This window comes from Esox lucius, chromosome 16, assembly GCF_011004845.1.
Source record: "Esox lucius isolate fEsoLuc1 chromosome 16, fEsoLuc1.pri, whole genome shotgun sequence".
In the NCBI taxonomy this organism is placed as follows: domain Eukaryota; kingdom Metazoa; phylum Chordata; class Actinopteri; order Esociformes; family Esocidae; genus Esox; species Esox lucius.
Genome location: NC_047584.1, coordinates 27,080,112 through 27,107,879, shown reverse-complemented (window position 1 = coordinate 27,107,879; position 27,768 = coordinate 27,080,112). Strand labels below are relative to the sequence as shown.

General features: G+C 43.3%; 2 protein-coding genes across 10 annotated transcripts; both read left to right on the top strand.

Moving 5' to 3' along the window:
* Positions 1-4,000: 4,000 nt before the first annotated feature.
* On the top strand, positions 4,001-12,162 carry cfap91 (cilia and flagella associated protein 91). Of its 2 annotated transcripts, XM_010900212.3 has the most exons (17): positions 4,001-4,223; positions 4,366-4,442; positions 4,999-5,156; positions 5,307-5,390; positions 5,658-5,714; positions 5,875-6,053; positions 6,439-6,616; positions 6,718-6,875; positions 7,133-7,315; positions 7,602-7,735; positions 8,111-8,221; positions 8,549-8,620; positions 8,731-8,877; positions 9,058-9,279; positions 9,403-9,551; positions 11,311-11,402; positions 11,585-12,162. In XM_010900212.3, exons 1-17 carry the CDS (start codon positions 4,151-4,153, stop codon positions 11,806-11,808), a joined length of 2,298 nt encoding a protein of 765 aa, XP_010898514.1. In that variant the 5' UTR covers positions 4,001-4,150; the 3' UTR covers positions 11,809-12,162. The 2 variants fall into 2 exon arrangements, with proteins under 2 accessions (XP_010898514.1, XP_010898515.1); XM_010900213.3 differs by lacking the exons at positions 4,001-4,223; positions 4,366-4,442 and adding an exon at positions 4,453-4,916.
* A 102-nt stretch (positions 12,163-12,264) lies between these two features.
* Positions 12,265-27,556, top strand: nr1i2 (nuclear receptor subfamily 1, group I, member 2). Of its 8 annotated transcripts, none has more exons than XM_010900217.4 (9): positions 12,265-12,694; positions 17,643-17,844; positions 18,668-18,798; positions 19,869-20,035; positions 22,084-22,328; positions 22,433-22,578; positions 25,304-25,420; positions 25,653-25,758; positions 25,911-27,556. In XM_010900217.4, the coding sequence occupies exons 2-9, from the start codon at positions 17,687-17,689 to the stop codon at positions 26,056-26,058; spliced, it is 1,218 nt and encodes a 405-aa protein (XP_010898519.1). In that variant the 5' UTR covers positions 12,265-12,694; positions 17,643-17,686; the 3' UTR covers positions 26,059-27,556. The 8 variants fall into 8 exon arrangements, with proteins under 8 accessions (XP_010898519.1, XP_010898521.1, XP_010898524.1 ...); XM_010900219.3 differs by lacking the exon at positions 12,265-12,694 and adding an exon at positions 12,701-12,842; XM_010900222.3 differs by lacking the exon at positions 12,265-12,694 and adding an exon at positions 13,400-13,481.
* Positions 27,557-27,768: the final 212 nt, after the last annotated feature.

Below are 27,768 nucleotides of genomic sequence, written 5' to 3'. Positions count from 1 at the left end.
TTTGTTTTAGATTCCGGTTGAAGTGTACCTATGATAAAAATTACAGACCTCTACATGCATTGTAAGTAGAAAAACCTGCAAAATTGGCAGTGTATCAAATACTTGTTCTCCCCAATGGTGATGTTTCTGTTGAACAAACAAAGACTGTCACCATCTGCAGAGATGCTATCATGCTTTTTGCAAGATGTTAGCAAATTATGATCTCCGTGGATTACTTTTTATCACATTAAGCTTTTTAGATCTGAAAATAACAGACATCATATAGCATTTAGTCTATGTGGTTTTGTAAGTGGGACACCCTATTACAGGATGTGGTTGATAACAATCCAGAACACAGTTCAACAGATATTAACACCACCATCCAATACACGTTAGTCAAGAAGAACAACTGTCATTATAATTCATCCCTCTGCAATTTTGTTGACATCAGCTCTATCTGTCTGAACTTCATAGCGGGAAGAGGAAGAAGAATATATGGAAAAGGAGGGAGCCTTGGTTTTGTCTGTCACTTTGTATGTGGAATCTTTGGAAACGGAATAATGTGCAAGCTAGTAAAAAAAAATTGGAAAGCTTGCTTGTGATTATAAATCTAAAACTCATTAAAGTTTTTTTTCTTCATCCCTCTATTGTTAGTGCTATTTTTGATCATGAAATTCTTGTTGAAAATTCTTCCCTGCTGACAGGGGTGTTGCTGGCCAGTTTGCATCACTATTCAGGCTACCCACCCACTCGTCAGCCTGCAGTAAAGTCATGTTTTGAATCTGGCCTTCCATTTCTAACAAGGACGACCATTTGTGGAATTAGCTTAGCATCAAAAAGTATCCCTTTCGGTACTGTGTTTACAAATTGTACTAAACTTTTCTAGAAATAAATACATAAATGCAAAGGATCTATGTGTAACATATTATACTATATATTTCTATCAGATCTCGTAACCCAGTATCCAATGTCACAGTATTTCACAAAAGGTCATCTGCATGTTTTCTTTCTTTCCAAATAACAGCCTCACTGTCAACTCTTACTAATAAAGCACCAGATGTCTGCTTAGATCTTCCTCCTTTTGTGCCAGTGGGTTAAATTTAGACTGTTTAAAATACTTTTTCAGAGTTGTGTATCGGATGAGGGTGAGTTGGCAACCTTGAGGAAGTAGCTAATGCAAAATGTCTTCAGGAATTGTGTATACTTCGCCTCAGTGACATGGAAAATGAATAGTTGCATTACAATAGCTAGAAAAGAAATGCAAAACAACAGCATGACCCATGGATGTAACTGATTTCTCTTCAATTTCCTATAATGTAGTGTTTTATGGTCTTATACTAAACAGTGCATTAGTATTCACTAGTGCGTTAGTATTTGAAACAATTCTCTCATATAACTAAATTACAAATGCTACACTCACTGACATTTCACTCACTGACATTGATATTTTAGTTTAAAACACTGAAAATCAAAGTCAACTATTGTATAATAATATTGGGTGTATTTTGCACATTTATAACTAGTAGAGCAACCTTTTCCTGCAATAATACCAGTTATTAGAGTGTGTAATTTCTTTGCACACAGTGTCTGATTGATTCTGGCTCAATCTTCTTGCCAGGTTGTTGGATGCTAAAGTGGATATAAAAAGTATACACACCCCTGTTAAAATGCCATGTTCTTGCGATGTAAAAGAATGAGACAAAGATAAATCATGTCAGAACTCTTTCCACCTATAACGTGAAACAATTCAATTGAAAAACAAACTGAAATCTTTGAGGTGGAAAAATAAAAAAATAAATAACTCACAATAATCTGGCTGGGCCATTCCAAAACGTTAATCTTCTTCTGGTGAAGCCATGCTTTTGTGGATTTGGATGTGTGCTTTGGGTCGTTGTCGTGCTGAAAGGTGAACTTTCTCTTCATCTTCAGCTTTCTAATGGACGCCTGAATGTTTTGTGCCAAAATTGCCTGATATTTGGAACTGTTCATTATTCCCTCCACCCTGACTAAGGCCCCGGTTCCACCTGAAGAAAAACAGCCCCAAAGCATGATGCTCCCACCACCATGCTTCACTGTGGGTATGGTGTTCTTTGGGTGATGTGCAGTGTTGTTTTTGCACCAAACATACCTTTTGGAATTATGGCCAAATGTTCAACCTTGGTTTCATCAGACCATAACATATTTTCCCACGTGCTTTTGGGGGACTTGATTTTTGTTTTGCAAACTTCAGCCGGGCTTGGATGTTTTTCTTTGTAAGAAAATGCTTCTGCATTGACACCCTATCCCATAGCCCATTCATATGAAGAATACAGGAGAGTGTCACATGTAGCACACAGCCAGTACTTGCCAGAAATTCCTGTAGATCCTCGAATGTTGCTGTAGGCCTCTTGGAAGCCTCCCTGACCACTTTTCTTCTCGTCTTTTCATCAATTTTGAAGGGACGTCCAGTTCTTGGTAATGTCTCTAGCAATTCTCCATTTTGTTTGTGCGCTGAGTTCTAAGAGACAGCCTTGTCTTTTGGCAGTGCATGGGTGGAGGGATGCAGCTCCCATTTTTCCTGATCCAATTGTTCTCACTAGGATTTCAAAACACTTAGATATTAATTTGTGATATTTTACGAATCTATGCATTTTTACTACTTCCTCTCTAACGTCAGTGAAATGTTGTTCGATCTGCGGATCATAGCCTGAGCAATAAACAGTGGGATTTATACAGAAAATGTGAAAGGAATCATGATGGTTCATAGGTGGAGGCCAGTGGTAAGGTAGTTGTGTCTTCAATAGGCAATTATTTATTGCTGCCACACCTAAGGTTGAATACTTATGCAAGCATACTTTCACCAGGCACTGTATATTGACTCAAGGATATATACTGAGATACTGTTAGCTCAGTTGATCACTTTGTTTCATTTTTAGATTTTTGTTGTTGTGGCTGAACGGTTGATTTCCTGGGACAATTAGGGTTATCTGCTTTACTCAAGGACAGCTTAGAAGATTATTTAGAAAAGGCTCTGGGATTTAATGTAGCAACCTTTAATTAATTTACTGACCAGATGTTCTAACAGCTCAGCTACAATCTGCAAAGATTCTGGATGCTAATTTCTTGACTAAACTTCTTTTTATGTAATTTTTGTCAATTTGGCTTTCAGGCCTTCAGGACTTTTTATACAGATGTCCTAAAATCAGCAGGTTTCTAACATTTGTTTTTCAACTTTTACTTCCCTTTAGGATTGGAAGGCTGTGTAGAGGTTGTTCCTTTATGCATTCTAAACAAACAAAGAAACTACTGGCATGCATTCACTTGCATTCTTGTGCATGAATAAGCATGTTGTGTGTGTGTATGTATGCACGGATGTTCTCTGGTCTTTACTGATAGACCATGGCAGTTTCCTGTCAGTATGGCAGAGTCATTGGCCTTTTCCAGAACTGACACTCTAATGAATAAGATGCACCAATACAATCATTTTCATAGGAACAATGCTACAGCATGGACATAGGGAGAGTCCCCATGAGGTACACCGACAGAAATCGGCCAACACAGCACCCCTTCTGACCAAAATCCCCTGATGTTCCTTACAGCAATCCCCACTATGCGTCATTTCGTACCGTTGATGTTTAAAGTATAGTCTGTGAACAATAAAAAATGTGTGCTCTGACATGTGAGTGTATGTCATTCTTTTCATTATGGGATGTTACGTGATGTGATGTTGCAGAAATTAGTAATGTTTTTATTTTGGTTGCCACTCTAGGTCGGTATCCTCTAGACAGATTCTGGTAGAGCTACAGGCGTTCCTGGCCCACACAGAACAGTACTTATAGCAAAACAAAAACTGGGATAATTTGATTTTCTTTTTTGGTATTGTATTCAGCCAACTTTCCATATAAGTATTCTACATTGTATCAATGAAGGAACCACAAGTTTAATGCTCAAAAAGATTTAAAAATAAAAAAACGTGGCCAATACACTACATAAACTTGGTGCATCCCAGCCAATACTGCCCTCTGGCGAAAGATTATGCAGTTAGAGGAAGGGAGTTTACAATCGCCATGGTTACGATGTGGAGGACCATCTCCGTCATTTGGACAGCTAGCTACTAAAAAGCTACCTTAGTAAACTTTCTAGCTATCTTTTTGCAATTTGTTTTGTAAGGTGGTTTCCAACCGGTGCAAAAATGAGCGTAACAGTAACGCGACCATTTAATAAGCAAAATGTCAGACAACAACGGGTACACGACTATTTGTATGGTGAGTTAATCGTACCCACCTACATATAATGTACTGTACTGTGCAGTGCCAGTGGTCGCAAAATACGTTACTTAGTAACGTAAGACTTTTAACTACAAATGTACAGCCATACATTGCTTCTGTTGTGGTTTTTGCATTACAGACCCGGTATACACAGTCTCCGGGGAAATGGACCATGCAAGAGCCAGTTTTAAAGCAAATTCATCCCTTGACCGGGTGGTAAGCTAAGCTTACAACAGACCTCGACATACCGCTACAGTGGCTAGCTCCAGCGTTCTAGTTTATGATGCTTGGAAGTGTACTGCAAGACTCATCCAACTTTGAATGACGATTAGATGAATAAGTTGTTTGGCTTAAAGTTCATGAGAGGCGTTTTTATGATTTACACTTTTAGCATGATAATTCCATGGCAGGTGTGTCCGTGCCCGGTGGGGGTCTCTAACACAGCCACCGGACCATCCCTGAATCCTCGCCGGTTTAGTGGTTAGGGCCCCGGAAGTCATTTATTCAAACCTCAGGGGAAGGTCAGGCTTCCTGGTCCTTGTCGGAGCGTTGGTGCTACGCTGACAAGAATATAACCCCAATAATGTGTCTTACTGATTAATCCACTAAAAGGGAACTACTGAACTAGCTAATATTTCTATTCCTGTCCGGCTTCCCAAATCTGTTTGGATTTCTTATGCAGGCCTAAAGGTGATAACCAGCTAGGCAACGTGATTAAAACAATCTGACAGCAACTCTGTGAAATCAACTCTCTCCCTGGCCCTGTTTGTAGAGGAAAGTTCCAGTGTATGGGTCTATGTTCAGTCATCTACCTCACCGCCCTCGTTACACTCTACGCCTGGACACCACGGACCCTGTACCATCGTTTATCGAGCGCCGCTGGCGAGGCCGCATGGATCAGCGGAGAGAAGCACTGCAGCAGCTGCCAGGGTAACAAGTTCACCCAGAAACAGCCGTCCACATGCTGTCCGTGCGGAGCGGAAACCTGGAGTAGATGCTAAACATTTTGACGTTCCTGTTTCATGTACAGGATTTAAGGTATCATTAAGACACATGTTTGTTTGTGTTATGGTTTGTTAGGGTGGCTCCCTGCGCTCAGTTTCAGGTCAGAGGGTGTGAAGAGAGCCGGGTGTCAGGCGTCGATCGTTGGAAGTTCTTCAAGCGGTGAGAAAGAGCACGTAGCCACATCGCTGCCACATGGCTGTGTGGGGTCTGGTGTCAGAGAGTATACCAGGGCCAACCCCCATTATTTTCACTGACCTCCAGGGGCATGTCATTATGACACAATGTCAGCAGGTCGATGCGTGTTATTGATTGGAGGTCAAGTTTGATTATGATTTGTACGCCAGTAGTTGAAGGCTCATCCCAAAAAACAAGCAATCCAGTGATCCAAAAGTCATGTGTTATGTTTCTGTACGTGTTTTTCCACAGCCCGCTGATCACCTTCGCTCAGCAGGTTCCACCCAGTGTCGTCTTGGCCTTGCCTAAGTAAGTCAATGACGGAATGACAGTTTTCATAATTCTGGATGCCGTCATGATCCACTGAAATCTGCTATAAACGATGAGAATGCCCTCGTCTGTCTTCCTCTTTTTATCTTGAACTCTGTTTCACTTCCTCCTTCCCCCTGTCCCCTCTCCCTCCAATTAGAGCTAACTCTACAGTGGATGGGGGTAATGAACAGCTGCCCAGTCCATTTCAGCGCACTGTGGGGATTCAGACGGACTTCAGGGACAGTGAGGCCCAGACCGACCCCTATACCCCAGAATATGTAGTACGTCCTGGATCCGCCCCCCCAGAGCTGCTGACACTGGCCACACTGTCATGGGGTACATACCTCCCTCCACCCTACTCCTCCTCCCCACCACTCCTCTGACCCATACCTCCCTCCACCCTACTCCTCCTCCCCACCACTCCTCTGACCCAGACCTCCCTCCACCCTACTCCTCCTCCCCACCACTCCTCTGACCCAGACCTCCCTCCACCCTACTCCTCCTCCCCAACACTCCTCGGACCCATACCTCCCTCCACCCTACTCCTCTTCCCCACCACTCGTATGACCCACACCTCCCTCCATCCTACTCCTCCCCACCACTCCTCTGACCCATACCTCCCTCCACCCTACTCCTCCTCCCCACCACTCCTATGACCCACACCTCCCTCCATCCTACTCCTCCCCACCACTCTGCTGACCTTACTTCTCTGCCCCAGCAGGTCGTGGTCTTCCGGCAGGGCTGGCGGAGGTGGAGATGATTGAGCGGGCGAGGGTGAGGCGGGCATGGGAGGCCACTCTTCCCCCTCTGAATGACCTGAGCCAGCTGGACAAGAGGAAAAGGATGATGGACGAGATGGAGAGGAAGGAGTGGGCCTTCAGGGAGGATGAGATCCAAAAGTGAGTGAATTACAGATTAACTGACAGAAATCATGAACACCTTTTGTCACCCTTTTTCTGCTCCTCCTCCCCTTACCCCCATCCTGCTCCCCCCCACCCAGGCTGCAGGAGGCTCGCCTGGCCCTGCTTAAGGGTCAGCTAAGTCGTAGGGAGGAGGTTCAGCAGGAGGCCACGGCGGGCAGGCTGGACCTCCAGTACTCCCAGCAACAGAAAGACAAGGAGAACAAGCTGAAGAAGATACGTAACAACTACATCATCTGTGAGAATCAGAGCATCAATACATAGACATCCCACTGTGAAATTTAGCTTGAATAAATCATTGGAGTTTTTGATATCGTTCATCACCTTCCACTTCATTTTTGTTTTATTAAGATGAAAACCGTGGGGCTTAAGGATAAACTGTCTCACTTCTGCAATCTTCCTCCCGTCCGCTTCCACTCTCTTCTCCCTCTTGATCCTCCATTTGCCTCTTCCCTCCTTTCTCTTCTCCACATCTCCGTCTCTCCTGTTTGTCAGCGATGAGGAAGCTTACAGCAAAGAGGAGGAATGTGGAGGGAAAGCTGGAGCGCCGTGACATCATTAATGAGTACTCCGACTACTCGTCCCAGACGTATGCCCCTCTGTCCCGCGTGGGCCGGTTCCCCGACCGCCACTCCCAGTGCAACGTGGTCCAGAGCCGCTACCTCGACACTTACGAAGGTGCTGATCTGAGACCAGCTGGATCTTTGAACTTGATATATTTCATTTTCAGTCAGTTGGACTTTTTTGGGGTTGTTATAAATAAGATTACATAAGATTGCATATAATAAGATGACAACGATATGGGGAGTCCTCTCCCAGATTAGTTCCACTTCACCTAGGGACATTTTGAATACAGGCCCTGAGTCTCAATGTGATGGTGTTATTATGGTGACAGAACATCAGATGTGCCTATTTAAAAGGTAGTGAGCTCCCATTTGTCTGACTTCCTGTCTTTCAAATACAGGTCTGCTTGAGCTGGAGGCAGGACTTCCTGTCTGGGTGACTGAGCCACGTATCAAAGCCCCCATGCCCAAAGCCAGCCAGGGCTTCGTCAAACGCTCTGTACGCCGAGAGATGGACCTCATGAAGACACACCAGGTCAGACCCACCTTAAACTCAAACATTCCCATTCAAAATCCAAACCTTAACCCCAAGTGTGTCCAGAACCGCAAACCTCTCTCTTTTACCCTAAACGTCTCTACTGTTTTACCCTAAACGCATAAAAGCCCATGAGAACTCTTGCAAAACTAAAAGGAAACACACGCAACATCTTCTAAATGGCTCACTCACAGTGAACCAAGGTACTTCCTAATGTGATGCAGAGCCAGTTGACGTGTTTTTCCTTTTTTAGCATCTGCTGTGAACATCAGAATAAGACTTGAGGCCAAGAATTAACACCCCCGCCACAGTGGTCATATCTGTACACACACACACACACACCTCGGTGACTTTTCTTTGTCCCTCCGTCCTCAGGCTCTGAAGGAGAAATCCCGTGTGGAGGAGAAGAAGGCGCTACGCTTCCTCTTCAAGACAGAGAAGGCGGTTCCTCGACCACAGACCCCCGTGGTGCATGCTCCCCCTGAGGTACACGGCAACCTGTCTCAGCACGTCTGGACCACGTGTTCTGCCTGTCTGTCTGCCTGCCTGTCTGCCTGCTGCACATCTCCGCTACCTCGACACATACGAACGCGCTGATCTAAGACCACTTGGATCTTTGTACTTGATATATTTCATCTTCATTCAGTTGGTTCTTTTAGGATCATTGTAACTAAGATGACCACGAAATGGGGAATCTGCTCCCAGATCAGTTCTTCTGCACCTAGATACTTTTTTAATACAGGCCCTGCCTTTCCGTCTCTCTGTGGCCCGTCTCCTTACTCCCTTCACCCTGACCTTCCTGTGTGTCTGTAGGGGGACGAGGAGAGAGAGCTGGCTGTCATATTCTTGCAGAAGCTGCTAAGAGGAAGGTATATTCAGAACCAGGTGTGTTAAAAATTCAGATAATGGGACCCTGCGCACGCAAATCAAAGTTGATCAGTTGTTCTCAGACCTCGCTTGTAGTCTTAACGCCAACATGATGTCTGCTCACTGAGATGTTTGAGGGGAAGGAGAAACATCTGGAACTGATCCAGGAGCTGAGGACCACTCATGCCCTGCAGAAGGAGGAGCAGGAACTCCAGGCAGCAGACAGACAGCTCACACTGGCTCTGCAGAGAGACAGAGAACAACACACGCACAAGGTAAGAGACGAAACACACACACATACAGACAGACAGACAGACTGACAGCTCACACTGGCTCTGCAGAGAGACAGAGAACAACACACACACCTATGTGAGAGACAAATCAATCACACACACACACACTCACTGACAAAGTACACTTCCCCTGTCCTTGGCTCTTCTGTCTTCCTGCCCTAGGCGTCACTGGCAGCCAGCTACTGGGCCGGTATGGCAGGGGCGGAGCTTGCCGACATGCTGGACTTTCTGTCAAAGGAGCTGATTCGCCTGCAGGAGGAGCGCAGGATCCACGCCTTCTCCTTACTGGCCGAGAGAGACCGCCGCCGCCGAGAGGCCGAGGAGAGTGGGAGGAGACAGGTGGAGGAGACGAGACGTAGAGAGGAGGACGAGATCTTCAAACAGGTCTGCGTATGTGTGTCTGTGTGTGAAGGACTGCGTCTGTGTATGCGTGTGTATGGTATGTTTGTTTCTATCTCTGTGTGTGTGTGTGTGTGTGTTTGTGTAATACCTTGGTCTGTCCTGTAGGTGGTGCAGGTGCACCAGGATACAGTTGACCTGTACCTGGAGGACATTATCCTGGGGACTGTGGAACAGACAGCAGACCAACAGGCCAGGCAGGAGATCCACAGGGTGGCAGAGGAGGTCAACAACATAGCCTACGCCATGGAGGAGAAGTATGGGAGGAGCGGGGGATCACTCTGTTGGTGTGCACTTGGTAGCAGCTAAACTGGCATGTGATCTGTGGGCTGTGATCTGTGGGCTGTGATCTGTGGTCTGTGGGCTGTGATCTGTGGTCTGTGGGCTGTAATCTGTGGTCTGTGGGCTGTGATCTGTGGTCTGTGGGCTGTGATCTGTGGTCTGTGGGCTGTGATCTGTGGGCTGTGGGCTGCGGTATGTCTGTGTCATTGGTGTAAGGAGAACATATCTGTGGACTGGGTTTATATTTCCTTCTCCTGTATAGTTCAGCTGTACACAGCCTGTGTGGCCCCACATGATCTTTTTATTTTCATGTGCTATTTTCACCTTCAAACCATCATGTTTTCCTTGCCTTTTTTCATGGACTCTTTTATTATCAACTCCAGTCTGTCTAACTTTGCTACCCAGGTATTAATTTGCTCGTAAATCGCTGGGAACTGTCGTGGAAGACACTTCAGATTTCCAGACAAAAAAAAGATGCAAAGACTCCGGAGCCTTCGAATCCAAAAGTAGACTTTATTGATGTCATAAAGCCGTGCTGATCTGCAGAGCAACCAAGCCATGTTGGTCTGCAGAACAACCGACTTCCAAACCTTAAATACACATTTATATACAGTATGGTTATACAATGATATTAGGTCCTCCCATTATGCTAATTTCTGGATGGATCCTTCTCGAATCTTCCATCAATGTTTTTCACAACCGTCTGGGATTCGCTCCCCCAGCCACTACTCCTCATGACTCAGCATATTCTCTGAAATGGAAAGATTTCCTTATCAATGGGCTCACTAATCCTGCCAAGATTTTGCCAAGACAGTCAAGGACAAGCTACAGGTCCTTCTATCCTCAATATGAGATAACAACAACCACTCATTGCACTGACCATGGGAACAATAGTTCATCACTCTCTCTAAACAATTAAACTGTTTGGGAAAATTATATGAACCCTGGTTAAATGTTTTATCAATTAACACTCAATTAATATACAGGTGATCACATGAGACGTTCTGTCTACTCTTCATCAGGTTAATGTGAAAAAACATTTTATGAAAATATCCCTACAGAACCAGCTGGCTATGCTCGTCTTTGGAAGCCATTATCACTGTATGGTTTTGACTGGAATGCAGTCACAACAGTACTTGAGGTTAAAGTCTTTTAACAAACACATTTTTGAATGACAAGATTTTATGCACTTTGTATTTAGTCAGCTTATTATGTCTGGTAATTAAGTTTCCTATATTACACAAAATAAAGTTAGATAGGATGTAGACCGAATAGAGTCTCCTAAGTTAATCAAAATAAGATTAGTCGAAGTTTTGGCATAACACAGTCTCCTAAGTTAAAAAAAAATACGGTTAGATGATGTTTAGACAGAATAGAGCCTCCGAAGTTTAATAAAATAAGGTTAGATGTTTTGTACATGATCACTGTTCAAAAATATCTATCATCACAGTATTAATCTGTGCTTTTGTACAAAATCCGGCAAACTCGTTCAATAAGTAGGTAAACATATATTAGGGACACATTCATACCTTCAAACTGCTGTTTGCAGACAAAACTGACCTGACAGGTGGTGACCAAGAACAAACAGTGACTATAAGAATGTAGTTGTTAACAACACACGCACACAATCAAACAGTCCATCCCTGCAACACTGTCCTTGACACAGTAAAAGCTGTCCTCTTTTGTGTGTGTTTGTGTGTGTGTGTGTGTGTGTGTGTGCCCGCATCTGTTCAGTCGAAGCAGCCTGCAGTCCGAGGAGATTGTAGCAGAGCTTATATACCGCTTCCTAATTCCCGAGGTGCAGAAGATCGATTTCAGGGATCGAGGTGGGCTTTCTACCCTCAAAGCTCCCAACACCACCACATACTACCAATATTACATTGCACCATAGTAACACAGTAATAACATAACTCTAAGTCTGCGCTGTCTTCATCTCAGTGTCTTAATCCGTTTCCCTCTTTCTTACTCCTTTCTTTTTCTGTTCCCCTCCCTCTCTAACATTTTCCAGTGCGTCAGAGCCAGCATAGGCACCTCCAGGCAGCCCGGCGGATTATCCACGGGGGTGACGAGGGCAATGTGGACACTCCTTCCAACCCCCCTGGGCGTCCCCTCTCACCCGCAGACAAGACCTCCAAACAGCTCCTGGAGGAGATGATCACCTGTGTGGAGCAGGAGCAGGATGGAGGAGACAGTGGAGAGGAGGAGTGCAGCGAAGGGGGAGGGGCACAGTAGAACAGAACCGGCTGATAGTTGAAGTGCTTCCTTCTCAACAGAGGAAGCACTGTTTCTGTACGCAATAGATTTAAAAATATGTCAGTGTTGTCCTTTAAAACATCTGAAATATAAATCTGGAAAAAAAAAAAAGATGTGTATTTAATTGTTATTAGGTTTGACTTGTTTCCCATACTGAGTGTGAAATTGAATTGATAAGAATTTCGAGTTTGATATGTTTATGGGGTGAGAAGGTGAGATATATTTTTGCATGGGGCAGATGCTTTGTACGTCATCATGGGTTTTATCTCTCCAGATTAAATAGACGTGGTGGTGACTTTGTGTCAAATGCAAGTAATTAAATTGTATAATTGATCCCACCTCCCATATCATGGTTTGGGTAGAAATTGCATTTGATTCTGTGTACATATGTGTGATCGTCAAACGCCTGTATTCAGGTAAGGCAGAGAGTGGTAAGTCTCCCAGCAAATTGGGTTTTACAAAATGTTTCTTTAAGGTGTTATACCTGGGAATGAAACAACGTGATGAATAAAAAAAATATATTCTCCCCTCCCTGAATATCAGTCAATAAAAATAATGGCGGTTAAGTGATACCGTGAAATATCATTACTCATTACATAGGTAGCTGGACTATTGACATGTGGGCGGCAACCAATCTGCCTACTATATGTGTGGATTAACTGACTACTGGCTGGCAAATCTGTTGAGAGAACATTTCCAATTGAGAGAACATTTCCAGTTGAGAGTACATTTCCCAGCGATACAATAGGCAGCAGCTACACAACCAAGTGTATAACGGTTTGGTTGTTGTAATAAGGCGTACATGTCAATTTATTCCTTAACAAGGAAGTGAGACAGCGCTCAGGAAAAGAAGTTTGTCCGCTTGGTGAGGAATGAATTATTCTAGATACTTCTACTTTCAAACTGTAGACCTTTCAATGTTTTGTTTTCACCTGACGGACATCGCGGTTAATACCTGAGAGGGACAATGATAATATGATAACAATAATCTTCATGCTGGCATTTCTTTGTAGGTAGGTCTAACTGAATTCATTAACAGTGCGCGCCGAAATTATTACCGAATATGCTTTTGCGTTACCAGGCACAACACACGCAATACTAGACCGCTCACTGTTAGAGTAATCAGTTAGTATTTTTTGACTGATCTTTCACTTTTGTGACGCTGAATGTTTATATTTTTGTATTTGGACCACATTACATTGCATTGCATTGCATTGCAAAGTGGTCCAAGTGTCCGCCTGTACCATCATTATACCTTTCTTTTTAAGCAATCATGGCCACTATATCAGGACTGGCCCTATCTTCGACAGTGACTCCCGAAAGTAGGCGATCCATCCCCTTTGGACCATTCCACATGTTATTTTGTTGCAACATTAAATCAAAGTGGATTCAATCAGGGACGTTTCGCCACTGAACATCACAAAAAATAATTGTAAGTGAGAAATAAAATCAACAAATTGTTCTTAATTAATTGCAAATAAAAAAACAGACTATAATTGATTGCATAAATATCTACCCCTTAAGTAAATATTTGGTAGATGCCCTTTTTTTCAGCAATTACAGCCATGTCTCTACCAGCTTTGAACATCTTGACAATTTTTTCCCCCCATTCTTTGCCACGTTGCTCAAGCTACGAGCTTTGGGAACATTTGGTGAGCAACAATTTTCAACCATTTCCACATATTGTCAATTGGATTGAGATCAGGGCTTTGACTTTGACGTTCTCTCAAACAGTGGCTTTTTTTTTGTCACTCTCTCAAAAAGGTCACCTTTGTGAAGCCCCGAGCTATTGTTGCAGTGTCTTCCAGATCAGCCGTGGACGTCTGTAACTCTCTCAGTGTCCATAGGACTCTTTGTGGCCTGCCTGACTAGTGCCCTTTCTGCTCAGATGCTGTTTTCTTGTCTCACTTCTTACTGATCCGGTGCACTGAATTAATTCTGTCCTCCAGTTTCCTGACCGGCAGGTTTCGACATCGTCATGGAGACAGATAAAATCCTGTCTGGCATTTCTATCATTTACAGTTTTCTCTTTCATTCCGTTGATTCAGACGTTCCATCTGCATTTTGTCCTCATGAGTTTCTGTTGTTTATCAGTCCTTTCTGCGAGCACGTTGATGGCGCCAAGTACTATGGCGTTGGAACTGTTGGTTTGTTGTTTTCTTCAGGCAAAGGTTTAATTTTCTTGTTAGAGTGTTGCTGTGTTTTACAAGAGTACTGCTAACGGAATCCCTATTTTTCAGTCCTGATGACAGGAAAGCCATATATTACACAAATGTTATTTAAATGTAAATAGGCTGGAGATGAGACTTCCTTAACTCAGAGAGTAAAATATCTTATTATTATTTTTAGTTACCCTTTTTCTCACCCCAAATTGTCATTTTCAAATAATATAAACGGTTCTGAATCAAAGCGATTTAGCTTTTACACATTTCTCTTAATCCAGAATGTAATGCTGGATTTGGGTTACAAATTGTTGTGGAACTCTTCATTAAACAGTACACAGTAGTGACATCTGCTGGTCAGACATTAATATTACGTGTTAATTTGGATGTTTATGCAGACATATTTTTCCATTACATTGGATGACACTTTGTGGTGCAATGTATCGTAGTAATCTTTAGTAAGAATTTTGTTTGAATTAGGGGTTCGCACCCCACATCAAATATGCCTCCCAGTATATATTTTCAAAAACTCTGCATCCATGATAATGTTTATGATGATGAAGACAAAAGACTGAACTAAAACAAAAATACAATAAAACACAGTATTTTAACAATATGAATAATGTGATTTCAACAACAAAAAAGTCCCTGCTGCACCAACACTCAAGTAGTAAATGGTAACAACTAGTGTAACTAAACCATTAAATTATTCCCATAAACTGCTGTACGGCTGTCAGCCAATAAAAATTGAGGATTCACAGCAGACAGTTTATAATTACAGTATATGTATAATCTTTGCTGTTGTGTCAGACATGCCATGAATTGGTCAACTTGTGGACGGGTATTTCTATCATCAACCGAGTGCAGCGTTTGAAAAAACGTGATAATGCAAAACTCCAAATTACAGTGATCACATGTAATATGTTACACCCAGTGTATTTCTATAATAGAATATCTTTAATATGTTACACCCTGTGTATTTCTATAATAGAATATCTGTAATATGTCTTTAAGTTTCCAGACCATCAGAGTTCAAAGGGTTCTACTTGGAACCGAAAAGGTTCTGCCTGGCGCACAGAAAGGCTTCCTTGAAGGGTTCACTGCACATGGATCGCTGAACAACTCCTTTGCACAATCTGTATTCAGATAGTCATCAGACAGTGACTGACCTACAGTATCTCACAAAAGTGAGTACACCCCTCACGTTTTTGCAAATATTTGATTATATATTTTCATGTGAAAACACTGAAGAAATGACACTTTTGCTACAATTTAAAGCAGTGAGTGTACAGCTTGTATAACAGTGTACATTTCCTGTCCCCTCAAAATAACTCAACACACAGCCATTAATGTCTAAACCGCTGGCAACAAAAGTGAGTACACCCCTAAGTGAAAATATCCAAATTGGGCCCAATTAGCCATTTTCCCTCCCTGGTGTCATGTGACGAGTTACTGTTACAAGGTCTCAGGTGTGAATCGGGAGCAGGTGTGTTACATTTGGTGTGATCGCTCTCACACTCCCTCATACTGGTCACTGGAAGTTCAACATGGCACCTCATGGCAAAGAACTCTCAGAGGATCTGAAAAATATAATTGTTGCTCTACATGAAGATGGCCTAGGCTATAAGAAGATTGCCAAGACCCTGAAACTGAGGTGCAGCACGGTGGCCAAGACAGCGGTTTAACAGGACAGGTTCCATGCATCAAATTGGTCTGCATGGCTGTCGTCCCAGAAGGAAGCCTCTTCTAAAGATGATGCACAAGTAAGCCCGTAAACAGTTTGCTGAAGACAAGCAGACTAATGACATGGTTTACTGGAACCATGTCCTGTGGTCTGATGTGACCAAGATACATTTATTTGGTTCAGATAGTGTCAAGTGTGTGTGGCAGCAACTAAGTGTGTCTTGCCTACAGTCAAGCATGGTGGTAGGAGTGTCATGGTCTGGGGCTGCATGAGTGCTGCCGGCACTGAGGAGCTACAGTTAATTGAGGGAACAATGAATGCCAACATGTACTGTGACATACTGAAGCAGAGCATGATCCCCTCACTTCGGAGACTGGGCCGTAGGGCAGTGTTCCAACATGATTACGACCCCAAACACACCTCCAAGATGACCACTGCCTTGCTAAAGAAGCTGAGGGTAAAGGTGATGGACTGGCCAAGCATGTCTCCAGACCTAAACCCTATTGAGCATCTGTGGGGCATCCTCAAACGGAAGGTGGAGGAGCGCAAGGTCTCTAACATCCACCAGCTCCGTGATGTCATCATGGATGAGTGGAGGAGGACTCCAATGGCAACCTGTGAAGCTCTGGTGAACTCCATGCCCAAGAGGTTTAAGGCAGTGCTGGAAAATAATGGTGACCACACAGAATATTGAGACTTTTGGTACCTTTGGGGTGTACTCACTTTTGTTGCCAGCGGTTTAGAAATTAATGGCTGTGTGTTGTGTTTTGAGGGGACAGGAAATTGACACTGTTATACAAGCTGTACACTAATTTCTTTACAATGTAGCAATGTGTCAATGTAATCAATATATAATCAAACATTTACAAAAATGTGAGGGGTGTACTCACTTTGATGAGATACTATAAATGCAGCTGATGCCAAGCCACATTATTTACACCTATTTTGGTGTATTGTTCTATTTTTATTCTCAGTATTAGTTTAACACCCATTTAAAAAATGTGTCATTTATTGGCCAATTTCACTGGTCTACAGTTAACTTGATTCATATCACAATGTGACTAACATTTTTCAAGAGGTCTGAATGAATGAAGTCCAGGAGAGGGAGAGTAGTGAACGCCAAGCAGAGGACTAGACTAAGGGCGTTTAATTGCTGTACACCATCATTATGCCAAAGCGTCTGTTAAGTGGTCTTTATAGCAGTTAAATGTGTTCCTAGCACTGTAGCCATTGGCAGCATCCCTCTGTTATTCATGCCCATTAAACAGAGACACCAAATGGATTGTGATTGACATTTGGCACAATTGAGAAGGACCAGGTCCTGGGCAGAGAACCCCCACGCCAGTTGGTTGTTCTGGCTTCTGCGTTTCCGCTCTTCGCGTCCACCCTTCAAACAACGCGGAGCGTTTACCTGCCTGGAGTACCTAGCGTTTACCTGCCTGGAGTACCTAGCGTTTACCTGCCTGGAGTACCTAGCGTTTACCTGCCTGGAGTACCTAGCGTTTACCTGCCTGGAGTACCTAGCGTTTACCTGCCTGGAGTACCTAGCGTTTACCTGCCTGGAGTACCTAGCGTTTACTGCAAACCGATTTTACATGAAGAATCATTTGGAAATCTTGCTAGTCGAGACTCGGCAGCATGCAGAACGACTGGCAGTTGAAAGCACACAGCGATCAGGTGTTCTCCGGACAACATTGTTTCATTGACCACGTGTCATACTATATCAGTTGTCATTGCATTCATTACCAAATTCAACTTAAGAAAAAAACAATCAGAGGGAGAGGTTCACAACCCATATTTGGAGGGTAGAGAAACACATTAGACCACATCCAAGTTGTTATTTTGATCAGATAAGTCTGCTGTTTATCTGAAATGGAATAATCACTAGCGTGATTAAATAAAGAGTTTCCAGTTTGATTAAAATAGATTAGATAGGAAATTTATCAAATGTGTTCTGTTCTTATTAGGAACGTTCCCGCGGGCCCTCCTATCGCGCGTCCCTGATGTCAGCATGAGTAAGGAGTACCTCAGCGACAGTCCCCCCGCCCAGAACTCTGCAGAAAACAATGAAAAGGAATGGGTTGCCAATGTGTGTCAGGTGTGTGGAGATCGGGCCACAGGACACCACTTCCACGCCATGACCTGTGAGGGTTGCAAGGGCTTCTTCCGGTGAGTTCTAGAAACATTCATACACACTGTCAGTACTTGACTGTAATCCACGATCTGATGTACATTCAAGTAGGACTGCAGAGGTTTTTATTTGTATCGACACTCCCAAATGGCACCTTCTCAAAACAAGGCTACCCACGACCTCTGATAGGAAGCCTGTTTGCTTTTGTTTGTACAAAATGCGCACCTGCAATGTTTCCATATGTGTGGCGTGGGCTACTGAATGTAGAACTGCCAGCCTGCACTGATCGACAAAGCTGTTTTAGCATGATGGAGGGGCTGGAATTTCAGTGCTTTATCAAAACTTTTTTACCCAACGTTTCTACTTGGCGCAACAGTTTACCCATCTTCTTGTGGAAAATGCATTAAAAACCCAGGGAGCATAATATTTTTTTTTTACTTTGATTGGCAAACAGTTTACCCAGTTTTTTCCCCCCCCACTGCTCCATGTAGCAGTCAAATGAGCCGCTCCATCCGAAACATTCACCATCCTCGGGCCGCGCGAGGGGGGGCCGACCTGGGGAATTTGGTCTGCTGGAAAAAACAACAACAGCGTCAACATCAAACCAACCATCTTCGAAGAACATGAATGAGTTTTAATCTGTCCTGTCAGTGATACTTCCTGTCTAGTCTAGCAGTTTTTAAGGTTGACATGTCAGTCTGGTGGGCGACCTTTCTCATAGCCGTTAGATTTATGATCAACCGGCACATAATATGTGGCTGGGCTACATGATGAGAGGTTGGGTTATTTATTCACATACCTTGTTTCAGATTTCTGCCCATGTTTTTGTCTCTGTGCCGTCTACCTCTCCCGTTGAGCCAGGCGTTCCATGAAGCAAGCCACAGTGTTCCGATGCCCACGGCAGGGTGTGTGTGTCATCACCAAGTTCAACCGGCGTGAGTGCCAGGCCTGCCGACTCCGCAAATGCCAGTCCGTTGGCATGCTGAAAGATTGTGAGTGGACTCATACATACAGTACACACATGATCAGACCTCGGACAGATGTCCAGCACCCACACACACACACACACACACACACACACACAAGCGTCGTACCCAGGTCAAAAGGAAAAAATTATCAAACTTATCAATGAATAATTAACATCCTAAGTGTTAGGGAAATGCTCCAAATAGGATTGAGGCAGTCAGCTTACCCATCATATGATCGTCCGTTTCTGTGACGAATTCAAGGACCTGATTGTTTGAATGTGTGAAACGGCAGGCTGCCTGTGGAGGAGGGTAGCTTCTGAGCCCGAGGTTGGCAGAATGCCCTGGTCTTTTACAGAAATCACAACAAGGCTTTGTGTGCTGTTTGGTATTAGTGTCTTTAAACATCCTAATAGCTACTGTGTTTGGGAAGCTAACATACTGTACCAGAGAAATGGCAATGGCACACCACTCCAAAACTGTCTGTCTCACTTTCCGTGTATGAATAATTATGGAGCAGATTCATGTTTTAACAAATGATGTTCAGGCGTGTGTAGTGTACTGACGATTTGTACTTCAGTTAGTTACTTTGTAATGTGCTCTGGTGAAGTAACCCATTGAAAAAGTACTCAAGTAAGAGCAAAACAAAATAATCTATTAATAATTTACTTAAATACCAGTAGACATTTAGCATTGTAATTTTTACAGCTTGTGGTGAATTGTGACGGCAAACAAAGACCACTATTCAGTTCCGTTGATTTGACAGTCATGTTATTATAGATTGCAGGACGGTTATTCAGCCAGATGTTATTCTGTTACACGTGTCTTTTACTCAGATTAATGAAATTCCCTTGTTGACACCACACTTTTAATTAATATGTAATTAATACACTGGCAACCCCCCCCCCCTTTCCTAACTGGACCAATCAAATGCCTGAATGTGCCAGAGGTCATAGTGCAGTGGCAGGACAGTGTTGGTAGCAGGCCGAGAAGGAAAGTAATGGGTCGATGTTATCATCTGTCAACGTTTTCATATTATAAAGAGTATTTGTTATCAGGTCTGCTGATGATGATGATGTGTTTTTCTGCTGTCGTAGTAATCATGTCTGACGAGGCTGTGGAGAAGAGGAGGAGTCAGATCAGGAGGAAGAGAGAGGTTGAACGGCCACCCTGCCTCTCATCATTGCAGGAATCAGTCATTGAGGAGCTGGTCAATGCCCATGACAAGACTTTCGACGCCACCTTCTCACATTTCCAGTTCAGGGTGTGTGTGCGCTTGTCATTGATGGTATTCGAGATAATGACAGCTTAACCTCAACAGGAGTTATGCAAAAAGGGTGTGGTGACTGAACAAGTGGAGGAGGCTTAACTCCTAAACTCCTAGGGCTAATATTGGATGGGCGGTTAATATTGGATGTTTTTTGCTGGTTATTCAGGTTTTTCCACTTTTTCCACTTTTAATATGACCTATAATGTGAACAATTCAAATGAAAAACAAACTGAAATATTCGAAGGGGGAAAATGAAAAATAAAAACCTTACAATAAGCTTGTTGCATAAGTGTCCACACCCTCTTATACCTGGGGATGTGGCTGTGTTCAGAATGAACCAATCACATTCAAACTAAATTGAAGTCATTACACACCTGCCATCATTTAAAGTGACTCTGATTAATCACAAATAAAGTTCAGCTGTTCTAGTAGGATTTTCCTGACATTTTCTTAGTTGCATCTCAGAGCAAAAGCCATTGTCCGCAGAGAGCTTCCAAAGCATCAGAGGGATCTCATTGTTGAAAGATATTAGTCAGGATAAGGGTACAAAATAATTTCCAAACCATTAGACATACAATGGAACAGAGTGAAGACAGTCATCATCAAGTGGAAAAAATATGGCACAACGGAGACATTACCAAGAACTGGACGTCCTTCCAAAATTGATTAAAAAATGAGAAAACTGGTCAGGGAGGCTTCCAAGAGGCCTACAGCAACATTAAAGGAACTGCAGAAATGTCTGGCAAGTACTGGCTGTTTGCTACATGTGACAACAATCTTCCGTATTCTTCATATGAATGGACTATGAGGTAGGGTGGCAAGATGGAAGCCTTTTCTTACAAAGAAAAACATCCAACCCAGGCTGAAGTTTGCAAAAACATACATCAAGTCCCCCAAAAGCACATGGGAAAATGTGTTATGGTCTGATGAAAACAAGGTTGAACTTTTTGGCCATAATTTCCAAAAGGTATGTTTGGCGCAAAAACAACACTGCATATCACCCAAAGAACACCACACCCACAGTGAAGCATGGTGGTGGCAGCATCATGCTTTGGGGCTATTTTACTTCAGCTGGAACTGGGGCCTTAGTCAGGGTGGAGGGAATTATGAACAGTTCCAAATACCAGGCAATTTTGGCACAAAACCTTCAGGCTTCAGTTAGAAAGCTGAAAATGAAGAGGATGATCACCTTTCAGCACGACAACAACCCAAAGTACACATCCCAATTCACAAAAGCATGGCTTCACCAGAAGAAGATTAACGTTTTGGAATGGCCCAGCCAGAGCCCATTCCTGAATCCAATTGAACATCTGTGGGGTGATCTGAAGAGGGCTGTGCACAGGAGATGTCCTCACAATCTGACAGATTTGGAGCACTTTTGCAAAGAAGAGTGGGCAAATATTGCCACGTCAAGATGTGTCATGCTAATAGACTCCTACCCAAAAAGACTGAATGCTGTAATAAAACCAAAAGGCGCTTCAACAAAGTATTAGTTTAAGGGTGTGCACACTTATGCAACCAGATTATTTAGAGTTTTTAATTTAAAATGTTCCCCCCTCAAAGATTTCAGTTTGTTGTCCAATTGAATTGTTCACGTTACAGGTCACATTAAAGGTGGGAAAGGTTCTGACATGATTTATCTTTGTCTCATTCTTTTACATCACAAGAACCTGGCATTTTAACAGGGGTGTGTAGACTTTTTATATCCACTGTACATGCTTGACTTTTCTTGGTCAAAAGATTGATTGCATTTCTTCTCTCAACCCCGGGTTAACCATATTACCAGGCATAATACAAAAGTGGTTCTCAAAACACACGAACAGCCCACACTAAATCTTATCCAGTTTAGTGTGAAGGTCTGAAGGAAGGAAGGTGTGAAAGAACCAAAATGCAATGCAGGACCACGTCCATATCTCTTGTTCCCTGACCGACGGAACAAGGTCTTGCGCTAGCACCTGGCATGTCATGTGCTGTATATTGTGTGATGGGTGCCACACGTTGGTCCTGGATGGTATCTAACTGTTTTTGTGTGTCTGTTTCAGCCCATAGACAGAGACCTTAATCCCATGTCTGTGTGGAAAGGGACCGCTAGCTGCCCGAGAGTAGCACTGAATGCGGAAATGGATGAGTTTTTGTCCTCATCCTCCACCCCCATCTCAACCTCCCATTATTCGTGTCCTGTGGAAAGGAAGGACAATGTTTTCACCACTCTGCCCCACATAGCTGACCTTACCACGTACATGATCCAGAACATCATCAACTTTGCCAAGGGACTCCACTCCTTCAGGTACGTCAGTTTTGTGACGCGTGTGTTTTTCGTGCGCTGCCCTCCCAGAAGTCTTTGTCTCATATCTGTGTGTGTGTGTGTGTGTGTGTGTGTGTGTCTCGCAGGGCCCTGGCCATAGACGACCAGATCTCTCTGTTAAAGGGGGCAATGTTCGAGATCATGCAGATCCGCTTCAACATGCTGTTCAACGCCAAGACGGGGAACTGGGAGTGTGGTTCTCAAACTTACTGCATGGATGACGCTGTCCGCGGTGAGCGAAGATTCACAGGCCGGCATACACAGCCATGCCTGCGGAGAATTCGGACCAGTACTCAGCAGCCATGCAATGCAGTTTCAGTGACACGTCGACGGTGGCGTCTGATAACCTTTCAGACTTAAGAATGGCACAATCAGCTTTACGCAGACATCAGAATTCTGCTCTGGCAGAGAGTATTAGTATTTTTTCCCTGACAATGATGACCTTTGGGGATTGATGTGCCACATCTTGGTTTTATTTTTAGTAGGGTAGCAAGGTGCCTTTTATTTCCTTACTGACTCTGTACATGCTGACACAGTGGCAGTTCTTACCATCTACTGAGAAAGTTCCATGTCGGGCCTTTGAAAAGCAGTATTGTCCCCTACAGATATACTACTGCGCTGTGACCGAAGCACTTCTGAGGCGGCGTCCGTGCCTTAAAAGGGCGTAACAAAGATCTAGTGGCAGAATGCAAAGTTATGTATTGAACATGCCCATTATAGAGTAGTCGTGCCATAGGAGAGGAGATTGAGCTGGCTAAGGCGGAGTAAATGGCCACTCCACAGGCGACACAGTGGAACCTCTCTAACAAGGAGCAGGGGGAAAAGAGAGGGATGTGTGAAAAATGAGCATCGGTGGAGAATTTCACTTTTTTAACCTGGTGTTTAGATGGTTTCTCTTCTAAAATTATAAAAGCCTTGATAAACAGTCATTGTTCAGTTTCTTTACACAACATTTAAATATACTTTTAAACTTAAGCCACCGGTAACTACAAACCAGTGCCTGTATGAATAGGATGAAAACGTATGATCTTAGAAATATGTGCACATATTTGGTGAACGTGCAAGTGAATTGGAATGCCATCCTATTCACAGCATTTTTTACAGCAGTAATACAAGGTGTAAATCTGGTCAGAGGGAGACAATTGCGTGACAGAGTTGGCCGATCTTCGTGTCAGAATGTGCCCAAACCAGTTCTTAATCGTATTGTTGCTAGATAAAGCACAACATTTATCCAGACATGTACAGTCGTCTGTGCCTGTGACTTGCATTCAATCCCAACAACTGGATTTTGAATGTAATTCCTGTAATTTGTCCAGTTTGTCTCCAGGGAAGGATAGACCAGCTGCCAAGCAGGCATTTGCTGTCCCTGATTGATGATACAAATCTAATCAAAACCTCTAATAGCACATTCTTACATTTAAATGCCTGTCACAGTGCTATTCTAGTCCGTCTACAGAATTCCATTACAGAGCCCATTCATTCGCTGTCACACAGAGCCTTCAGACTCCTTCACCTTCTCCACATGCTGCTGTGTCATATACTTCATTTTTAATTGATTAAATATGTTATTTGCCATCTATCTACACACAATACCCCCATAATTTTTTGAAATATGTGCCAATGAAATATCTCATGTACCACCCCCTTGTTCAGTAATTTGTTCCATTCTTTGTAGATCCTCTCCAGCTCCCTCAGGCAGCGTGTCATATGCCTACAGAGGAGTGGTTTCCATCTAACCAATCTACAATAAAGGCCTGATTGATGGAATACTTCAGAGATGGTTGTCCCTCTAGTTGGTTCTTCCATCGCTATGTTAGTGGTCATTGGGTTACTTAGTTTTGGCATATCAAATATATTTAAGAAATTATAAATTTAATCTATAACGCAAAACAATTGTGGAGAAAGTGAGAGGGTCTGAATACGTTCAGAAGGCACTTTGGATATAAGGCTTTGTTGAAGAGAACAGCCCTTGGTTACTGTTGCCATAGGTGACTGACTGAAGGAGGAACTATAGACCTGATTTCCTATCTTTAAGTGGTTTCCACTTAAAATTAGTAATTGGCCAGTCAATAACAGTTCTTTCCTTTCAAATAGAAACCCATTAGTAATTCTCAGAGGCAATTCTTAAAAAGACACCTCTATTATGTGCTCTTCTGTGAAGGTATTGCTTACCTCTCTCTGATTGAGTCTGCGTTTCTGCACTGGTTTGAGGAACACACAAACTACCACTTTTGCTAACTAGCTGTTTAGTGTATGTGAAAACCTTTGCGTCAGCTAACTTTGGGAGGAAGTGTATTCCTTGAGTGGAGGCACACACAGTGTAAGAATGCCAAAAATGCCTTTACATTTTTCTTCTGTCTGATATGAGCAATGAGGGTGACGTTTCTAAACAATGTACATGTCACAACAGCGATGATTACTGACGATAAGAATGCACTCTGGGTCCTAGCACTCCGCTGCTAGTCCTGGGCCAAGCTAATTGTTGAGAACTCCGTGGAGTTCAGTTATCAGAGCACTCTACAGTATGAGCCTTCCTTATGACATGATATAGAAATCTGTCTGCCTGTGTAACATTCTGTGTGTCCAGAGATGGTATAGTCCAGTCCGTGACTCAAGTGTCCGGGTCAGAATGTTGCCTGTTGTTTTGTCTCTAGGCGAAGATTATTGATTTCTTTAGTTTCTTTATCACATCACATGACTCTGGAAGATAATCACTGACTCTTTTTGTCTCTTCCTGTCACTCCATCCCCCACACTTCCTGTCTCATGCCTATACTTTCCACTTAATTACCCTTTCCTTACATTTTCTCTGGCCTTGCACACGCTATCGTCACAATTATCTGCACTGCGTTTGGCTCCTCTCCCACTTCTCTCCACCTTTTCCCTTTGATGTCTTCATTTTACTTATCGCTTCCCTCCCTATCCCCCTCCCCCCCACCTTTTGCTTTTCTGTAATAGCTGGCTTTCAGCGCCACCTCCTGGATCCTCTGATGCAATATCACTACACCCTCAGGAACCTACAGCTGCAGGAGGTGGAGTATGTTCTCATGCAGGCCATCTCCCTCTTCTCCCCAGGTATTAGGATGCGCACACAAAAACACGCATCGCTCGTTCTAGTGAAATAGGCACACACGTGACCGTGCTGAGACTCCTCGATTTTCCAAATGACTTTCCCTGTTTTCCATATTTTAGTACGTCTGAATTAGTGAAGGAAGTACAGGTTTCAATGATGAATGACTTTCTGAGAGTCCAGTATTTGGCTCGCTAGATGCCTGTGTGGTTGAAAATGCCGTGTCCTGATTGGCAGAGCGTCCAGGTGTGATCCACCACGATGTGATTGACAGGCTACAGGAGAACCTGGCGATCGTGTTAAAGGTCCACATCGACTCCAAGAGGACCAAGCCGGGGAAACAGTGAGTGTCTTGGGCTTGTCTCACTGAGATCTTAGACAGTCAGGTGTTAAAAAACGGTTTCTTCCTGCGCCTAGTAATGCTGTATCTCCTTAGAGACCTCTTGGCCCCCGTCTCCTGTCTAAACTCTCCTCCGGCCTTTATGTCCCCCCTAGCCTGCTGTACCCCAAGATTCTGGCTTGTCTAACGGAGATGAGGACAATGAATGAGGAGTACTCCAAACAGGTACTGCATATTGTGGACATCCAGCCTGACAACTCATTTGATCCTCTCATTCTGGAAGTGGTCAGCAAGGACCCCTGAGACGGACACAGCGAGGCAGGCATAATCAGAGACGCCTGAATAGCTTTTGGGGAGCTTGCTGAATCCACCATCCTGAGACAGGACACCACAGGCATTAACTACAAGGCCTATAATCATCCATGTGAATCATCCACAATGAGGGAATTGGACATTTTTCCCTTGCAAGAATTAAGCTTTTATTTATTTCAAAGTGACCACTGTATGTCTGTGATAACGATGCATTTCAGATGTATTGTGCGTTTGCTTGTACGTTTATTCTATTAGCCATCATTCAATGCTGCATATTACTAACGGAAAACAATCGTCAGAGCTTGTTTTTTAAAGAACAAATGCGTAGTCCTCTTAAACAGGACTGCACAAAGGGAAGTGTTCAGTACATAACCCCTGACCCCTGACCTGCTTTGTCCTTACGGACGGGCCACAGGCTGCTATCGTTTCCCTTAAAGATGGTCGACGCCTCCTTAACTATGAGATCATCAATCTAGTCCATATCAGTGTATCCTTTACAGCAGAAGACTGGAGAATGCGTGTGCATGTGAAAATAACACATCAGAACAGTGAGCGTTATACGTATTGTATGTGTTGGAGTATATCACAAATGCAGCTACCTGTATTCAGTGTTTTGGTATGTTTGTGTTTATGCTTTGTGTTTATTGGGTTGTTGTTTTTTCGGTTTAGCCATGTGATGTAAATATGGGGTTGTTTTTTTCGGTTTAGCCATGTGATGTAAATTTGGGGTTGTGTTTTTCGGTTTAGCCATGTGATGTAAATTTGCGGTTATGGGATGGTGTTTTGTGTTTGTTTCCATGTGATATGAAACACAAGGCCGTATGGCGTGTTTGGCTGGTAATGTTGCGTCGGGGTTGCCCTTCTTATCTTCGTGATGTAACATTAGCACCTACACGGGACACCTCATGTCCAGCACTCGCCACCTTTCAACCTTGAACCTTGCTATTTAATACACCAACCATGAGCCTTATGACATTGGAGCGTTCTCAGGGTGTTCTATTATGTCCGCACAAGTACGGTTACAGATCAAGTTAACTGTTATTTAACAGAAATCATCAAGCATTGGTTCCCAACCCTTTTTCAGTTACTCTACCACCAACAGAAGGTTGCTTTGCTCTGAATACCCCTGAAGTAAGCCCTCATGGTCATTTTACAAGTTAACCTATGGGTTAACCTATCATGAGTGTTCTCAAGTACCCCCTGTTGATAGACCAAGTACGCCTGGTTGGGAACCACTGAGCTAGTGGACAATTCAGATGATTATCTGTCAAGCAAAAAACACAAGATGTCCTTCTTGCTTGCGTAGGCCTACAGTATGTGACTCACCTGGGAACAGTGCTAAGTATAGCATTTGACATTGTTTATTGTGTTTTACTGTCTATGTGGCCTCCGGTAGTTGAGAAGATGAGGAAGATGTTGAATGTAATAAATATTATATTGTGAATTATTTTTGTGAATAAAAAAACTCTGCATTTGAATTGTTACAATAAACCCACTCAAACATAAACCAAACAAATAACTCCTAAAATCTTAAACCCGACTCTAACTTTTAAATTGAGCTGGTGTCAGGTTAAGGTAAAGAAAATGTGTCCGGGACTGGCAAAAGAAACAGGCTAAAAGTTAGAATGGACAGGCAAAAGACAGGCCTACATCTTCCATGTATTACTAACCTTTCAGGGACTTTTGTCCACCACCAAGTCG

Excerpts from the sequence above, each read along its gene's own strand:
- nr1i2 (XM_010900216.5), top strand. The coding sequence starts at position 17,271 with ATGAAGAATCATTTGGAAATCTTGCTAGTCGAGACTCGGCAGCATGCA. Across the intron at positions 22,329-22,432 it reads AAGGGACTCCACTCCTTCAG|GGCCCTGGCCATAGACGACC; the intron begins GTACGTCAGTTT and ends TGTGTCTCGCAG. Across the intron at positions 25,421-25,652 it reads CATCTCCCTCTTCTCCCCAG|AGCGTCCAGGTGTGATCCAC; the intron begins GTATTAGGATGC and ends CCTGATTGGCAG.
- cfap91 (XM_010900212.3), top strand. The coding sequence starts at position 4,151 with ATGAGCGTAACAGTAACGCGACCATTTAATAAGCAAAATGTCAGACAA. Across the intron at positions 4,443-4,998 it reads ATTCATCCCTTGACCGGGTG|AGGAAAGTTCCAGTGTATGG; the intron begins GTAAGCTAAGCT and ends CCCTGTTTGTAG. Across the intron at positions 6,876-7,132 it reads ACGTAACAACTACATCATCT|CGATGAGGAAGCTTACAGCA; the intron begins GTGAGAATCAGA and ends CCTGTTTGTCAG.